This window comes from Elephas maximus, chromosome X, assembly GCF_024166365.1.
Source record: "Elephas maximus indicus isolate mEleMax1 chromosome X, mEleMax1 primary haplotype, whole genome shotgun sequence".
NCBI classification, from domain to species: domain Eukaryota; kingdom Metazoa; phylum Chordata; class Mammalia; order Proboscidea; family Elephantidae; genus Elephas; species Elephas maximus.
The window spans coordinates 143,222,152-143,240,734 of NC_064846.1; the positions used below are offsets into that span (position 1 = coordinate 143,222,152).

The 18,583-nt window shown below is 37.2% G+C and overlaps 1 protein-coding gene across 1 annotated transcript in view; it reads left to right on the forward strand.

Annotated features, from left to right (window-relative positions):
* Positions 1-17,233: 17,233 nt before the first annotated feature.
* Positions 17,234-18,583, forward strand: part of DMD (dystrophin) — a 2,447,064-nt gene continuing 2,445,714 nt past the window's right edge. Inside the window, exon 1 of the mRNA XM_049872854.1 lies at positions 17,234-17,333. Coding sequence (XP_049728811.1) covers positions 17,327-17,333 — 7 coding nt within the window. The 5' untranslated portion in view covers positions 17,234-17,326. The remainder of the gene's footprint in view (positions 17,334-18,583) is intronic.

Sequence of the window (18,583 nt, forward strand, 5' to 3'; positions counted from 1 at the left end):
GCCAGGAGAATGGCTCAGGTTGTGCAGCAGGACTTATCTCAGGCCCAGGGTAATCGACTGTCACTGAAGCTGGCTTGGGTCCTGGGGCAGGGGGAGGAAGGATCAGATAAATGGGAGAGAGTTCTTTCAAAAGGGGAGCTATATAATCCACGTGGTAAATTAGATGCGAAGACTCATGCCGAGAGCGCTATTCTTCACTGATTCCAGAGGCATGAGTAGACTCTGCTGCTTGCTGTCTGTGGCTGAGAAAACTGCATCCAGAATGCTACCGCCAGCCCAACCACACTTGTGCCCGGGGATCGTGACTGAGGTGCATCGATTCCCGCTGAATCAGGCCTTGGAACTCCTTGCTGCTTCTGAACCATCTCTCCCTACCCCTGCTGCTCAGTCCAATTTCTTAAATTTGTCTTTGATGTTCATGGCTCCTAGCATGTCATATATATAATCATTTCACTTGGTTTTTCAGGTCTTTGTTGTAAGAGGGACTACTGGAAGAGTCTGACTACTCTGTCATCTTGGCCCTGCCCTCCAAATTTTGCTTCTTACAATGATTGGATTAAGGCTATTTAACAAACTTACTTCAGAGGATGGAAAAATATTGGCAAAGAAATAGAATGATAAAATGATGGTCAGTTAGAAGAAACAAACGATTAGAAGACAGAATCTGTGAGTTCTAGGTTTTGTCTCTTATATTAACTACCAGTACTAGTTGCTGTCATGTGAATTCTGACTCATAGACACCCCATGTGCATCAGAGTAGAACCGTGCTCTCTATAGGATTTTCAGTGGCTGAATTTCAGGAGTAAATCGCTAGGCCTTTCTTTCAAGGTGCCTCTGGGTAAACTTGAACCTGCAACTTTTCAGTTAGTAGCTGAGTGGGTTAACTGATTGCACCACCCATGGACTCCCTTTTTGTAACTAGTTGTGGTATTTTAGGAAACCCTGGTAGTGTAGTGGTTAAGTGCTACGGCTGCTAACCAAAGGGTCGGCAGTTCGAATCCACCAGGTGCTCCTTGGAAACTCTGTGAGGCAGTTCTACTCTGTCCTATAGGGTCGTTATGAGTTGGAATCGATGGTACTGGGTTTGGTTTGGTTTTGGTGGTACTTTAGGCATAATACTTTATGCTGTATATGAATCTTGGGACACAAAAGAATGTTCATCTTCTTTATTTCATTGATTTTTGGTGAGTTTTATAAAATTATGATTAGAAGGAACTTTGAGCTAAACAAAATAGCCTTCTAATGTAAATACTATTTTCATAGTAACGTTGTCAATAGGATAGGCAGGTAAAAATTTAAAACTGATTTTTTTATGTAAAGGGGCTTGAAAGTAAGAGAGAAGTCCCTGTGATTTCAGAACTTAAATATATTTTGCCTTCCATTATTAACCAGCTGTTTCATGTGTTTCTTCACTTTCTTTTTGGTGTAATATTTACAAAAGACACAGGTTTTGTTTTTTATTTCAAAAATAATCTTCAAAAAGCCAGACAACGTACATCATGAGTGTTCAAGAAATATCTGTTTAATACATAAACACCATTTTTTACAGGGAAATTAAGGAATGGGTATTCTGGTAATTAATTTGAACAAATCAGGAAGAAAGAGTTTATTTAGAAGAAAGATTATCACTGGCTTGATTAAAACAGTGATTATATGAATAAAGTGCAAGAACATTAATTCATACAACTAACATTTAGCAACAAATACATGACAGGGGCAAACAATTATAAATAGGACTCAAACCATGAGTACAGATTATGGACTGCATTCCCATGTCAAGGAAGAGAATGATACTTCTATTCATCCAAAGTCAAACACTATATTTCTGTTCTTAACCCAAATATAATTTTATCTTTCTTTAGTATCATCAATCTTCTTTAGGTTATTTATTTATTACGACCATTTAAAATATGATTGGGGTTCTGCCATTTTAAAAGTAAAACAAAATAGGATATTGGACAACTCTATTAGAGATATGAATATACAAATATATTTAAAAAGAAAAAAAAACTGCATACTTTGAACAGTAAGCAATGCAGGTCTTCAATCCTTGAGAAAAGAAAGGCACATGAGGTAAGGCCCGCGTTGACTCACGCTTGCGATTCCCCTACTGGGTGATATTGGCAAAGCAGAGAAGGGAGTTAACCTTCCACTCCAAAATCTATACCCTCGTGGCAGCAATGCAACTGAAGAAGGCAGTGCTAAACAGAGTCAGTTAGCTCTCCAGTCTCTCTACCCCTATTCCATCAGTGTCCAGTGGGGAGCTGAACCTCCATCACCATCTGGTATCAAAGAGACTGAACAAGGCAGTGTGAGGTAGGTATAGTTGGTATGCTGATACCTCCCCACCAGCATCAGCTGGGTTCAGTTGGAAGCTGAGCTTTCACCTCCACACAAAATAAAGTACTTGGAATAAGGTGGTGGGAGGTGGGGCTAGTTAGCACTCCAGTTTTCTACCCTGGTGTTAGTGGGATTCATTAGGGCATTGAGATTACAAGCACAATTGAAGGCAATGAGGTAAAGTGAGTCAATGCCCATTTTCTCCAGAAAGTTGTCAGTAGGGCCAAGGGAGGAGCTGAACATTACACCTCACCCATCCCTCACGCTTCAACAAGGAGACTGTCTGCTAAAAAATGAATAAATGAATAGAATCCAGAATGTCAAAATATCCAGAATACAATTGAAAATCACTCTTCATATTAAACAAGGAATATCTCAACTTTAAAGAGAAATGACAATCAACAGATACCAGCAATAGGAATATACAGCTATTAGAATTATCTGATAAGGATGTTAAAGCAGCCAGCACCAAAATGCTTCCACAAGCACATACAAATTCTCTTGAAACAAATTTAAAAAACAGAGAATTTCAGCAAAGAAAAAGGAGTTATTTAAAAGAGGCAAATTTAAATTATTGAACTGAAAAATACAATCACCAAAATAGAAAACTCACTGAATGGACTCAATAACAGTGGGGAAGACAGAGAATAGAATCAGAATATTGAGGACAGAGCAATAGAATTTATCATATCTGAACAAAAGGGACAAAATAGAAGAAAAAAAGTGAGCAAAGTCTCAGGAACATGTAGAACAAAAACAAAAGACTTAACTTTTATATCATTGGAGTCCCAGAAAAAGATGCTAAAGAGACTGGGACTGAAAAAGTATCCTAAAAAAATAATGGTTGAAACTTCCCAAATTTGGTAAAAACATAAACTTACAGATTCAAGATGCTGAGTGAATCTCAAATAGGATAAACACAAAGTAATCCACACCAAGACAAATCATAATTAAACTTCAGAAAATTAAAGTAAGGGAAAAATCTTTAAAGCAGGCAAAAAGAAATAATACCTTTTAGGGAAACACCAGTTCAAATGACAGTGTATTTCTCATCTGAAACCATGGAGGCCATAAGGAGTGTGATGCAACTTTTTTTCAAGTAGTAAAAACAAAAATTGTCGACCACGAATTCTGTGTCTGGTGAAAATGTTTGTAAGGACTAACGGGGAAATGAAAACATTCTCAGATGAAGGAAAACTAAGAGAATTTGTTGTTAGCCAAGTTTTCCAAATATAAAGGAAATGGTAACCAAAAAAGACTTGGAATTTCAAAATGAAAAGAACATTGGGATGGGTGAAAATAAAGATAAATACAACAGACTACCACTCTCATTAAGGAGGCCTGATAGCACAGTGGAGGGTTGTTATGAGTCAGAGTCGACTCCATGGCAAGGGGGTTTCTTTTTTTTTTGTGGGGGGAGGGAGGTTATCATTCTCATTAGTTTCTTAAATCATATTTTATGTTTAAAGCAAAAGTTATAATACCACTTGATGAAATACTTAATGTATTTAGAGTAATACTTAAGACAATTTTATTTAAAAAGTGTGGAGAGTAAAGAAACCTAGATGAAAATAAAGTCTCTGTACTTCAGTTGAAGTGGTGAGACATCGATACCAGTATGACTGTGAAAAATTATGTACGTATATTGTAATACCTAGAGCAACCACTAAGCAAAATATACAAAGTGATACGCTCAAAAACACTATAATAAATAAAGATGTAACCCTAAAAAAAAAAAAAGTTCAAGTAACTCACATGAAGGCAAGAAAAGAGGAACAGACCTAGAGAAAACAGACAATATAAACAAATAAATAAATTGGAGATGTAATGGAAATGCTGGTGGCATATTGGTTAAGAGCTATGGCTGCTAACCAGAAGGTTGGCAGTTCACATCCACCAGGTGCTCCTTGAAGACTCCATGGGGTAGTTCTACTCTGTCCTGTAGGGCACCTATGAGTCAGAATTCACAGCAGTGGATTTGTTATTTTTGGTTTGGCAGAAGTAAGCCTGAACATATCAATAATGACCTTAAATGTAAATGATCTAAATAAAAGAGTTAGAATACAGAGATTAGCAGAAAAGATTAAAAAAAAATAATGACCAATAAGAAAACAAAAAATATACAATCCACCTATATGCTAGGTGAACTCATTTAAAATATAGTGATATAAACCAAACGAACCAAACACATTGTCATCAAGTTGATTCCAACTCATAGTGACCCTATAGGACAGAGTAGAACTGCCCAATAGAGTTCCCAAGGAGCGCCTAGTGGATTCAAACTGCCAACCTTTTGGTTAGCAGCCGTAGCACTTAACCACTACACCACCAGGGTTTCCTGGTATAATAATATAGGTAGGTTGAATTAATAGAGTCCCTGGGTGGTGCAAAAGGTTAAGCACTCAACTACTTGCTGAAAGGTTGGTGGTTCAAACCCACCCAGAGGCGCCTTGGGACATAGGTCTGAAAATCTGCTTCTTGAAAGTCACAGTCTTGAAAACTCTATGGAACAGTTCTCCTCTGCACACGTGAGATCACCATGAGTCAGAATTGACTCAAGGACAACTACAACAAACAACAGATTGAATTACCCAAATGAAATTAGCCAAAAGAAAGCAGGACTGGCTCAATTAATACCAGATAAAATAATCTTTAGAACAAAGACAGTTACTAGAGTTAGAGAGGAACATTACATAATGATAAAAGGGTCAGCTGTCCAAGAAGACACAACCAAAAAACCAAACTCATTGCCTTCAATTCGATTCCGACTCATAGCGACCCTATAGGACAGAGTAGTTTTCCAAGGAGCAACTGGTGGACTTGAACTGCTGACGTTTTAGTTAGCAGCCGTAACTCTTAACCACTACATTATCCTAAATGTGTGTGCATCAAACAGCAAAGCTGCAAAATATGCCAAGCAAAAACTCATAAAACTAAAAGGAAAAATTGGCAAATTCACAATTATATTTGGAGACTTCAACACTCATCCCTTAACAGTTAATAGAACTAGACAGAAACCATCAAACTATAGAAGAATTTAACAATACTGTTACCAACAGAATCCATTTAATATTTATGGAATAGTCAACGACTACAAATACACATTATTTTTAAGTGTCAATGGAACATATATTAAGATAGACCATATCCTAGGCTATAAAACAAACCTCAACAAATTTAAAAGACTTGAAATCACACATGAAGTGTTCTCTGGCCACAATGGAATCAAACTAGATGTCAATAACAGAAAGATAACAAGATCTCTGAATACTTGGAGAGTAAACAAGAGTCTTCTAAGTAATCCTTGGGTCAAAAAGGAAGTCTCAACTGAGAGAAAATTTGGGGGAATTATATAACAATCAAGGGTCTAACATCCAGAATATAGGAAGTTCTCCTACATCTTAACAAGGAAGACCAGTTAATACGACTATTATTCAAATTTACGCACCAACCACTAGGGCCAAAGATGAAGAAATAAAAGATTTTTAACAGCTGCTAAAGTCTGAAATTGATCGAACATGCAATCAAGATGCATTGATAATTACTGGAGATTGGAATGCAAAAGTTGGAAACAAAGAAGGATCAGTCATTGGAAAATATGGCCTTGGTGATAGAAACAATGCCGGAGATCAAATGATAGAATTATGCAAGACCAACAGCTTCTTCATTGCAAATACCTTCTTTCACCAACATAAACGGTGACTATACACATGGACCTCGCCAGATGGAACACACAGAAATCAAATTGACTACATCTGTGGAAAGAGATGATGGAAAAGTTCAATACCATCAGTCAGAACAAGGCCAGGGGCCCACTGTGGAACAGACCATCAATTGCTCATGTGCAAGTTTAAGCTGAAACTGAAGAAAATCAGAGCAAGTCCACGAGAGCCAAAATATGACCCCTGAATTTAGAGACTATCTGAAGAACAGAGTTGACGCATTGAACACTAGTGATCGAAGACCAGACAAGTTGTGGAATGACATCAAGGACATCATCCATGAAGAAAACAAGAGGTCACTGAAAAGACAGGAAAGAAAGAAAAGACTGAGATGGATGTCAGAGAAGACTCTGAAACTTGCTCTTGAGCATCGAGCACCTAAAGCAAAAGGAAGAACTGATGAAGTAAATGAACTGAACAGAAGATTTCAAAGGGCCTCTAGAGAAGACAAAGTATTATAATGACATGTGCGAAGAGCTGGAGATGGAAAACCAAAAGGGAAGAACACACTCGATGTTTCTCAAGCTGAAAGAACTGAAGAAAAACTTCAAGCCTCGAGTTGCAATAGTGAAGGATTGCATGGGGAAAATATTAAACGACACAGGAAGCACCAAAAGAAGATGGGAAGAATACACAGAGTCATTATACCAAAAAGAATCAGTCAGTATTCAACCATTTCAAGAGGTGGCATATGATCAGGAACCGATGGTACTGAAGGAAGAAGTCCAAGCTGCTCTGAAGGCATTGGCGAGAAACAAGGCTCCAGGAATTGATGGAATATCAATTGAGATGTTCCAACAAAGAGATGCAGCGCTGGAGGTGCTCACTCGTCTATGCCAAGAAATATGGAAGAGAGCTTCCTGGCCAACTGACTGGAAGAGATCCATATTTATGCCTAATCCCAAGAAAGGTGATCCAACTGAATGTGGAAATTATAGAACAATATCATTAATATCACATGCAAGCAAAATTTTGCTGAAGATCACTCAAAAATGGCTGCAGCAGTATATCAACAGGGAACTGCCAGAAATTCAGACTGGATTCAGAAGAGGACCTGGAACCAGGGATATCATTGCTGATGTCAGATGGATCCTGGCTGAAAGCAGAGAATGCCAGAAGGATGTTTACCTGTGTTTTATTGACTATGCAAAGGCATTCGACTGTGTGGATCATAACAAACTATGGATAACATTGTGAAGAATGGGAATTCCAGAACACTTAACTGTGCTCATGAGGAACCTGTACATAGATCAAGAGGCAGCTGTTCGGACAGAACAAGGTGATACTGATTGTTTTAAAGTCAGGAAAGGTGTGCGTCAGGGCTGTATTCTTTCACCATACCTATTTAATCTGTATGCTGAACAAATAATCCGAGAAGCTGGACTATACGAAGAAGAACGGGGCATCAGGATTGGAGGCAGACTCATTAACAACCTGTGTTATGCAGATGACACAGCCTTGCTTGCTGAAAGTGAAGAGGACTTGAAGCACTTACTAATGAAGATCAAAGACCACAGCCTTCAGTATGGACTGCACCTCAACATAAAGAAAACAAAAATCCTCACAATTGGACCAATGAGCAACATCATGATAAACAGAGAAAAGATTGAAGTTGTCGAGGATTTCATTTTACTTGGATCCACAATCAACAGCCATGGAAGCAGCAGTCAAGAAATCAAAAGACGCATTGCATTGGGTAAATCTGCTGCAAAGGACCTCTTCAAAGTGTTGAAGAGCAAAGATGTCACCCTGAAGACTAAGGTACGCCTGACCCAAGTCATGGTATTTTTTTTAATCACATCATACGCATGTGAAAGCTGGACAATGAATAAGGAAGACCGAAGAAGAGTTGATGCCTTTGACCTGTGGTGTTGGCGAAGAATATTGAATATACCATGGACTGCCAAAAGAACGAACAAATCTGTCTTGGAAGAAGTGCAGCCAGAATGCTCCTTAGAGGCAAGGATGGTGAGACTGCATCTTACATACTTTGGACATGTTGTCAGGAGGGATCAGTCCCTGGAGAAGGACATCATGCTTGGCAGAGTACAGGGTCAGTGGAAAAGGGGAAGACCCTCAATGAGGTGGATTGACACAGTGTCTGCAACAATGAGCTCAAGCATAACAACAATTGTAAGGATGGGTGAGGACAGGGCAGTGTTTCGTTCTGTTGTGCATAGGGTCGCTATGAGTCGGAACTGACTCAATAGCACATAACAACAACAACATGTTAACAAAAACAAGACAACCCAATCAAGAAATGGGCAAAGGACCTGAATAGACATTTCACCAGAGGGTATTCAAATGGCCAACAAATGCATGAAAAGATGTTCCATGTCTTTAGCCATCAAAGAGACGCAATCAAAACCACAGTGAGATTGGATTTGTAAACGTTCACTTGAAGCTTAATAAAAGTTATTAAAAAAAAAAAAAAAAAAACCACAGTGAGTTACCACTTCACTCCAGGTAGGATGGCTAAGATGAAAAAATCGGGAAATAAAAAATGTTAGGCAGACTGTGAGGAAATTGGAACCGTTATCTGTTATTGATGGGAACACATAATAGTATAGCCCTTATGGAAAACAGTGTGCCAGTTCCTAAACAAAACTAAAAATAAAAGTACCAGGTGACTCAGTGATTTCACCCCAAGAAACTTGAGTACAGTGTCTAGAACAGACCTATGTACAACAATGTTCACTGCAGCACTATCCACGGTATCTGAAAGGTGGAAACAACCTAAATGCCCATCAAGAGCTGAATGGATAAACAAAACATGGTACATACATACAGTGGAATTCTGTTCAGCCAGAAAGAGAAATGAAGTTGTGATACATGTGACAATGTGGATGAACTTGAAAGACATTATGCTGAGTGAAATAAGTCAATCACAAAAGGACAAATATTGAATGATCTCACTTATGTAAAATGATAAGAATAGGCAAATATAGAGAGACTTACCAGGAGTGGGAGGGAAGGGGACATGGGGAGCCATTGTTTGGGAAGCAGTGAGTTTCTGTCTTGGTGATGAGAAATTTGGCATCCATTAAGGGTAATAATTGCACAACTTATTAACTTAATTGATATCACTAAGCTGTACATGTGAAAAATGTTGAATTGGCAAATATTGTGTTACATATATTTACAAAAAAAAAAAAAGGTAGTTGCTGATGCTGCTTATGTACAACCACCTCACAGAATTTGTTTTCTTGGTTTGGAGGTTTAGGGTCATGGGTTCATGGAACATCCCAGTGAATTGGCTTTGTTATGTTAGCTAGGCCACATCACTGTAGAGCATGTCTTAAGCCAGTCACTTTTGAGATATAAAAGAGCAGATTAGGCACTGAAGAAGGATGCACAACTGGGGAAAGACAGATGCCACATCACATGAAAATCAACAAGGACCTCAGGAACAGAAGCTACAGACAAGAACCTTCCCCCAGAGCTGACAGAAAGAGAAAGCCTTCCTCTAGAGCCAGTGCCTTGAATTTAGACTTGTAGCCTCTAGAACTATGGGAAAATAAATTTCTGTTAGTTAAAGCTATCTACTTGTGGTTTTTCTGTTATAGTAGCTCTAAGAAACTAAGACATGACCCTAAGTCTCATCACTTGTTTGTCCAATATCTATCTGTATCACAAAACTATCAACTCTATGAGGACAGTAATATTCCCAGCACCCAACAAAGTGTCTAGCATATAATAAAACCAGAAAACCAAATCCGTTGCCGTTGAGTCAATTCCGACTCATAGTGGCCCTATAGGACAGAGCAGAATTGCCAAATACGGTTTCTAAGGAGCAGCTGGTGGATTTGAACTGCCGATCTTTTGATTAGCAGCTGAGCCAATTCCAAAGCCAATTTACTGGGATGTCCCATGAACCCATGACCCTAAACCTCCAAACCAAGCTGAGCTCTTAACCACTACACCACTATGGCTAGCATATAATAGGTGCTGAATGAACTAATGGATAAATAATTCACAATATCATATATTAGTTCTTACTCCATTATAATAGCCAGGATGATGAAATTTCATTGATGCAGGCACAAACCTATTAAACTTAGCATATTAGGTCTTGTCTGTAAAATTTGCTAGAAAAAAAAAAGTCCTCTTATTTTTTTTTTTTTTTTAAGAACTACTATTTTGTACAGTAACTTCTTTCCTATGGAAAAGCATACTCCGACAAATGCAAGAAAAACATATACGAGAAAATAGACAGCTTCCAAAGTCACCTATTAGAAGTACATTTTTAAGAGTAATACTAGACATTAATTATTATGCTCATTCATTCATGTAAAATTTATATATGTGTGTGTGTGTGTGTATGTACATATAGAGAGAAAGAAAGAGAGACAGACTTTGGGTGGTGCAAAGCATTAAAATGCTTGGCTGCTAACCAAAAGGTTAGAGATTTGAGTTCACTCAGAGACAACATGGAAGAAAGGCTGAGCAATCTACTTCCAAAAAATCAGCCACCCTGAGGGACTGAATTACTGGATGGTGAGGACTTGTTGGGACCATGGTCTCAGCAGGGAACATCTAGCTCAATTGGCGTAACATAGTTTATAAAGAAAATGTTCTACATTCTACTTTGGTGAGTAGCGTCTGGAGTCTTAAAAGCCTATGAGTGGCCATCTAAGATACTCCACTGGTCTCACCCCTTTGGGAGCAAGGATGCATGAAGAAAACTAAAGTCCAAAGGACTAATGAACTACAACTACCGTGGCCTCCACCAGACTGAGTCCAGTAGAACTAGATGGTGCCTGGCTACCACCACTGACTGCTGTGACAGGGATCACAATAGAGGGTCCTGGACAGAGCTGGAGAAAAATGTAGAACAAAATTCTAACTCACAAAAAAAGACCAGACTTACTGGCCTGACAGAGATTGGAGAAACCCCAAGAGTATGGCCCCCAGACACCCTTTTAGCTAAGTAATGAAGTCACTCCTGAGGCTCACCCTTCAGCCAAAGATTGGACAGGTCCGTAAAATAAAATAAGACTAAGGGGGCATACCAGTTCAGGGGCAAGGACTAGAGGACAGGAGGGGACAAGAAAGCTGGCAATAGGGAACCCAAAGTCAAGAAGGGAAAGTGTTGACATATCGTAGGATTTTTAACCAGTGTCATAAAACAATATGTGTACTGTTTAATGAGAAGCTAGTTTGTTCTGTAAACCTTCAACTAAATTACAATTAAAAAAATATACACAGAAAGTCAGCCAGTGAAAACCCTATGGCTTACAGTTCTACTCAGACTCATGGGGTCAGTAGCCATGACTTGGGATTGAGTCCATGGCAACTGATTAGGTAGATAGATAGATAATTTGAAAGATAGATAGGTAGATAGATAACTAGTTGCCCGACGCCATGTGGCTGATTTTTTGGAAGTAGATCACAGGTTTTTCTCCAACCTCCAATCTTGCAGCCAAGCATGTTAATTGTTTGCAGCACCCAGGGGCATATATATATATATATGTATATATATATATATATATGTATATATATATGTATATATATATGTATATATATATAAAATATATATATATGTATATATATATTCAACTCTGTGCCAAGTGCTTTTTTTAATATACCACGGTTAAAGTGGTGAACAAGACAGATAATGTACCTACCTTCTACTCTCATGGAGTTTGTAATCTATTGGGAGAGAAAATCAGTTGGTTAGCCAATTAATAATTTGAAGCTTGATGGTGATAAGTGCTATAAAAAATACATGAAGCAAGGCAAAGAAATGGAGAGAGATGAAGCTCAGGGAAGTATTATTTTTGAGAAGGAAGTCCAGTAATATCTCTCTGAGAAGATGACATTTGAGTGGAGACCTTTTGAGTGGAGGTGACATTGCCTGAAGAGTGAGCCTTGCAATATTTGTGGACTGATGTTCCTGGTGGGAAGGAAAAGGAAGTGGAAACAGGCCAAGGTGGGAATATGCTTAACATGTTTGAGGAGCAATAAGGTCAGTCTCATGATAGAGCAGAATAAGAAAACACACGGGTCAGGGTCTTACAGGCCTTGGTAAGAATTTTGGACTTTGTTCTAAGGATGAGGAGAAGCCACTGGAGGGATTTGAGAGTGGCATGATCTGATTTGTGTTTGTTTGTTTCTTTTAATATTTTTTGAGTGATCTAGATAGTGTTAGAATAGGATTATGAAACCAGTATTTTCTACTTTTCATTGATCTAGCTGTGACTATATAAAGGTAATAATTTTTTAAAAGTTCAGAGACCTGGCTAAATTTTTTTTTACCACCTTAACACTTTTAACATTGCATAAGGCAAAATTTTTTGTAGGAATGTGTTTTATTGTTTTCAATCTTATCGTCATGTGGGTTCATTGACCTTTCTGCAGTCATCTTCTCCAAATAATACTTGGTGAATATGATATGATATCCTTTGCTGTGAAGGGAGTATAACTTAAAATCCAGTCCTTTAGTATTCAGTCATTGCTTAACAAAGGAAGCTCAGTCCAAGGTTTTCTGTAACGTGGAATTATATGGCAAAAAGCTAATATTGATCATCACCTTAGATTTTATTCAACTGATCATTTTGTAAACATCTAGATAGTTTATTCATTTAACTGGCTTAGATGTAGAAAATAAATAAATAAAATTATGTATGTTGAATAGAGCAAAATTATTCTCTGTTATGGGACAATAATTGGTTTTCAGGTTGTTCAATCATGAAATGAAAAGCTATAAATATCAGATGATGGAGGAAAATATTTTCTTGGGATGCTCAGGGTTATTTCATGCCATTGAGAAGATTGCTTAGAACATATACTACTTACCTTTGAAGTTTTGTAGATTAATTATCTTTTAAGGAAATGATAGTACATGATATTTTAACTGTATAATTAAATTAATATGAATGTTCTGTTAAAAATCATTAAACGATGATTTAAATGAAGTTATTTAAACAGTTTTATTGAGGTATTATTATACATATTTAAAATTTACTTGATACATATATATGTATGTGTGTATATATATACATGTATATAAATATTTTTTATGAAACCATCATATAATATAGATAGTGAACATACCCATTATCCCAGAAGTATCCCTTTGCAACTCCTCCTTAACCTGGCCACCTTCCCTAGGCAACCACTAATCTACTTATTGTCTCTATAGGTTCATTTGCACTTCCTGAGTTTTATGTCAAGGAAATCATGCTGTATGTACTCTTTTGTTTTGCTTCTTTCAATTAGCATAATGACTTTGAGATTCGTCCATGTTGTTGTATGTATCAACAGTCCATTCCTTTTTATGGCAAAGTAATATTCTATTGTCTAGATATACCACAGTTTATCCATTCACATAATGATGAACATGTGGGTTGTTAGCAGTTTCGTTCATAGATGCTATGAATATTCTTGTATAAGTTTTGTGTGTGTGTGTGAATATATGCTTTCTTTTATCTTGGAAAAATTTGTGTGGGTATATGCTTTCATATCTCTCAGAGTAGAAATAGTGGCTCATATTTTTTTTATGTATGTTAAATGTTTTAAGGAACTACCAATCTGTTTTCTGAAACGGTTTTAACATTTTACATTTCCATCGGAGAGTTCCAGTTTCAATTCTAAAAATCTTTGTTATCATTTTTTATCATTTATCACAATTTTTATTTCTCATAATCTTTTAAGGTCCAGGTCACTCACTAATAATAACCCAGTGCCGTCAGTTATTAAGAGTTTACCAGATGATAGGTATTGTCATTGTCGTCTTTAATCTTCACAGCAAGAATCCAAAAGAGCAGTTATGATTCCTATTTTACAGAAGAACAGACTGAGACTAAGAGAGGTTAAGTAACTTCCCTAAACCAAACCAAAACCACAGCCATCAGGTCGACTGGTAGCGACCTCATAGGTTTTCCAAGCCTGTAAATATCTATGGATGCAGACTGCCACATTTTTCTCTCATGGGGCTGTTAATGGTTTCAAACCACTGACCTTGCAGTTAGCAGTCCATCATTTTAACCATTGCACCACCAGGGCTTCTTAAGGAATTTCCCTGGAACCTGTTAATTATAAGCCATGGATATGGGATTCGAACCCAGGTCATCTAACTCTAGAGACAATGCTGTTAAACGTTATGCTACATTCTGCATTACTCTAGGCCAGGGGTTCTAACATGGGCCCCTTTGACACTTGGTAAAGCTTAAGGTTCCCTTATCTGAATTATATTTAAATACACAAGATAATAAAATATATAAAATGACAACAGAAACCAATTGTATTGAAATACCATTTTCTAAATATTTTAAAAGTTGTGATGTAAAAAACCAAACTCGTTGTCATCGAGTCAATTCCAACTCATAGTGACCCTATAGGACAGATTAGAGCTCCCCCAGAGAGTTTCCAAGAAGTACCTGGTGGATTTGAACTGCTGACTTTTTGGTTAGCACTGATAGCACTTAACTACCACACCACCAGGGTTTCCTGTGATATAATACTTCTTTATTAATTCATTAAGTAACAAGGTATAGCAGTAAGCTCAGTAACAGTCATAATTTTAAAGTAGTGATGAGCACAGGCAATATCTTGAGATATCTACAGCCTTTATACTGTGATATAAAATTTTGTTTTACTACTGTAAAAACTGACAAAATTAAACGAAAATGTTACCTTATCATTCAAGTTAACAGATGTCTGAATTCTACCTATGACCCTTGGAGCTGAATTTAGAACCCTTATTCTAGCCCATAATCTCCATGAAAACAGAATCCATATCTGGTTTGTTCATTAGTTTATCACCAGTGCTTAGTACAGTGCATTGCATAAAGCAGGGTTACTGAATATGTGAATGAATGGAGGAAAACTTTTCAAGTACAGTGCTAGGTCTTAAGGTATACCAGTGGACCAAAAAAAAAAAAAAAAAAGTGCTCTCCAGTCTCAAGGACTTATAGTATACCAAGAAAGACAAACAAAGTGATGTGACCTTAGTCAAGTTATTTAACTTTCAGTGCCTCAGTTTTCTCATCTGTAAAATGCAGAGAATAATAGTCTTCCTTATAGGTTGGGCGTGAAGGTTGTTGAGTATCTATGTAGTAGGGAGAGATAGACAGATATGTTTGTTTTATATATATATATATTGGGTTTATATATATATATATATATATATGAACAGTGCCTAGCAGTTTGTAAGTGTTGTGTAAGTATTTGCCATCATTATGATGAAGATAAAAGAAGTATAGGGAGCTATGAAACTGCTTAGCAGAATATAATTTTATCAAGGGGATGAAAAATCCCTCACCCAGAAAATGATGTTTCAAGCAGATACCTGAAGATTAGATGGAAGGTAGGCGATCAGAATTGAGGGGAGAATTCTGGATAAGTGAAACAGAATGTGCAAAATCCCTGAGACTGGAGGGATCACAGTGTTTTGGGAGTGACTAAAAGAAATTCATTTTGGCTGAAGCAAAGTGTGAAGGAAAGAAGGAGGCACAAAGGATGAAGCTGGAGTGTTAGACAGAGGCCAAGAGTAGAATGCAAATCACGCAACGTTTAGAAAAAAAGAAAAAGTTGTCATCGAGTCGATTCCAACTCATAGCAACCCTATACGACAGCGTAGGACTGCCCCATAGAGTTTCCAAGCAGCAGCTGTTGGATTTGAACTGCCGAGCTTTTGGTTAGCAGCCCAACGCCTAACCACAGCACCTTCAAAACCTATAAGACATATAGGCTGACCACAAATGTTTGTTTTGTTTTTTTTGTGTGTGTGAGAAATAGTAATAAATATTTTCAGAATTGTTATATGAGTGATGTGTATAATATTTTAGAGAAACTTCGATGGGTTTTAAGTGGGCTTTGTCATTTTGATTTGTTTCCAGCATTTATAAGTTAAATAATCAAATAATGAGCCATAAATTGCTAACTTTTGTATATGTCCCGATATATAGGGATTATTCATTAGTTGGGATTGACTTGGTGGTAACTGGTTTTTTTGGTTTGTGTATTTTATTCATGTTTGTTAAATAATAAAATTAAAATGGATGCACACACACACATACACACATATACTTTAGGGAAACAGTATTTCAGAGTAGAGACATTTAAATATCTCGCATATGCTTAATGAATTGTTGCTTGTCATTTCAAAAAGTAGCTACCCAACAAGCTGTTTATTTTGTGGACTGGGGGATAAGTGATTATCTGATAGATGGTTGAGAGGTAACAACATTTCATCAGTTTTTTCCTTTTAAGATATTTTTCTTATGAAAACATCTGACCTTTCCCGTTTCATAGTTTCAAACTCTAAATATTAGCACCCTAAAAAAAATTTTTTTTAAGAGATAGGCATACTTAGAAGTTTTAGCTCAAATTAATGCTGTAGAGATTGATGGCAACTGGGTAAGTTTTTTTAAAATAAAAACTACTTCATAAATGATCCTTTTAAAATACAAAATGCATTTTGCCTAAAATGACACTTATTAGTAAACAAGCTGTCGGAGTGATTCAACTAATCTAATTTCTTACTTTCTAAAGAAAGCACTCTTCTAGTGAAAATATCAAGTATAAAGTCAACCCTTGGGAGAAATGCACTGAGTATCAGACTTTAAATGCCTCCAATGTGCAAATTAAGTCATATCGCTTTGAAAAATATCATCTTCTTGGAAAATTTTCCAATAGAATGACAAGAGGCAAATTCCAGTTGAGATAATAAAGCAGGGGTGTGAAGCTGGGTACACAGCATCCTTATTTAAAAAGTACAATCAGAAGAGGGAGTTTTTTTACCATGAAGGAGCTGGGAAGATAAGTTTAAAAAAAAAAAAAAGCCAAAATTTCAGTGTGGATAATTTGATTTTTGGCCAAGGAACTCCACTCTTGGTAGAGTTAGGAAAAGAATCTAATCCAAAGATAGTGAAAGAGATTTGCAGAGCCACTGTTTTCTAGGCAGGAAGAACGCTCGTTAAATGCAGAACGCTGCTCTGGCTCCTGTGTTTGCTCCGAGGTGTAGGTTTTGTTCGACTGACGTATTAGATAGTCAGAGTGGTTACCACACGGACGTTGTAGCAGCTGCATAATAAATGACTGAGAGAATCATGTTAGGCATGCCCACCTAACCTAACTTGAATCATGCGAAAGGGGAGCTGTTGGAATTCAAATAGACTTTCTGGTTCCCAGCAGTCGGCAGTAATAGAATGCTTTCAGGAAGATGACAGAATCAGGAGAAAGATGCTGTTTTGCACTCTCTTGATTTGTTACAGCAGCCAACTTATTGGCATGATGGAGTGACAGGAAAAACAGCTGGCATGGAAGGTAGGATTATTAAAGCTATTACATCATTATGAATACAATTAGAAGCTGACCATGACAAAGCATATGTTTGAACAAGCAGCTGTTAGTAGCTGAGGTTTGTTGCCGAGCTCTTCAAACTCTGCAAACAGTGTTGCTTTTACAGAATGGGTTTTAAAATTACCTTGTACTGCGTTAGATTTTGGGGGGGGGGTGTGCTTGCCTCCAAACCTCAGGGAAACACTTCTTGGAGAGAAATCAGTGTTACAAGATTTTAAAATAAAGTGTTTTTCAAGACTCTGGGTTTCTCCAGGTATATGATGATGGGGGCGGGGAGGGGGGGAGAGAGAATCTGTGGTGAATCTCCCCCAGCGCAGTTTCATTCAATTTAGTTCCAAGGACTGATTGATATATTGGCATATTCAGACATTGGAAGAAATGAGAATGTATAGAATGTTTGGATGGGTTGAAGATTGTTACACTTGGTTTCTATTTTAGAAGGAGTTTGGCTGTCAGTCTTTTCTCCTCATCAATTCCTAGCTTTTGACATTTATTCAGTCGTTCTGCATTATATGAAGAAAATACATCAATATCTCCTGCAGGGTTTCTGAACAACTCCAGCATCTGTTTCAGCTATTGAACTGTATTCACGTTTTGCCAAGTTGATGTCGACCCAGCTGGTCTATCATTTCTCGCTTGATTACTGCTCTTAATTTCTCTCTATCAGCTTGTTTCAGATAGGGCTTTGAATGCTGTTAATGAAAAATGACAGAAAATGATAAATTATTGAAAATTGGGACATTTGTTTATTTAATTATGTTGGAACCCTGATGAGTTTTCTCTTAACATTTTCTTTTTTTGCCTGCGTACAATTTTTAGAACCTTTTCTGTTCTGCAATCTTTCTTTCCCATACAATCAGTGGATTGTTCTTATAAGTACTTTTAAAGAAATGGAGTCTGAGCCCGGACTGCATTTGTCTCCAAAAATAAAGTTTATGGGGAAAAGGGAACAATTTAAGCTTTTTATAGAGACTATGCACCGTTTCCATATTCTATCTTCGTACGCTGTCATGGGGATCTGTCAGTGAGTATATATTGGACCGAACATATTGAAATAATTTTTATCACCAGTAGGGTAACGAGAAAATAAAACATTCAAAGCTGTTTTTAACAAGTGCTTAAAACAGATGTCAAATAATATAGAAATAGTTTTTTCTGAATATGCACAACATGATTGTTAACTATCTATAGAATTCAGAGTCTTTCAGCTCTCC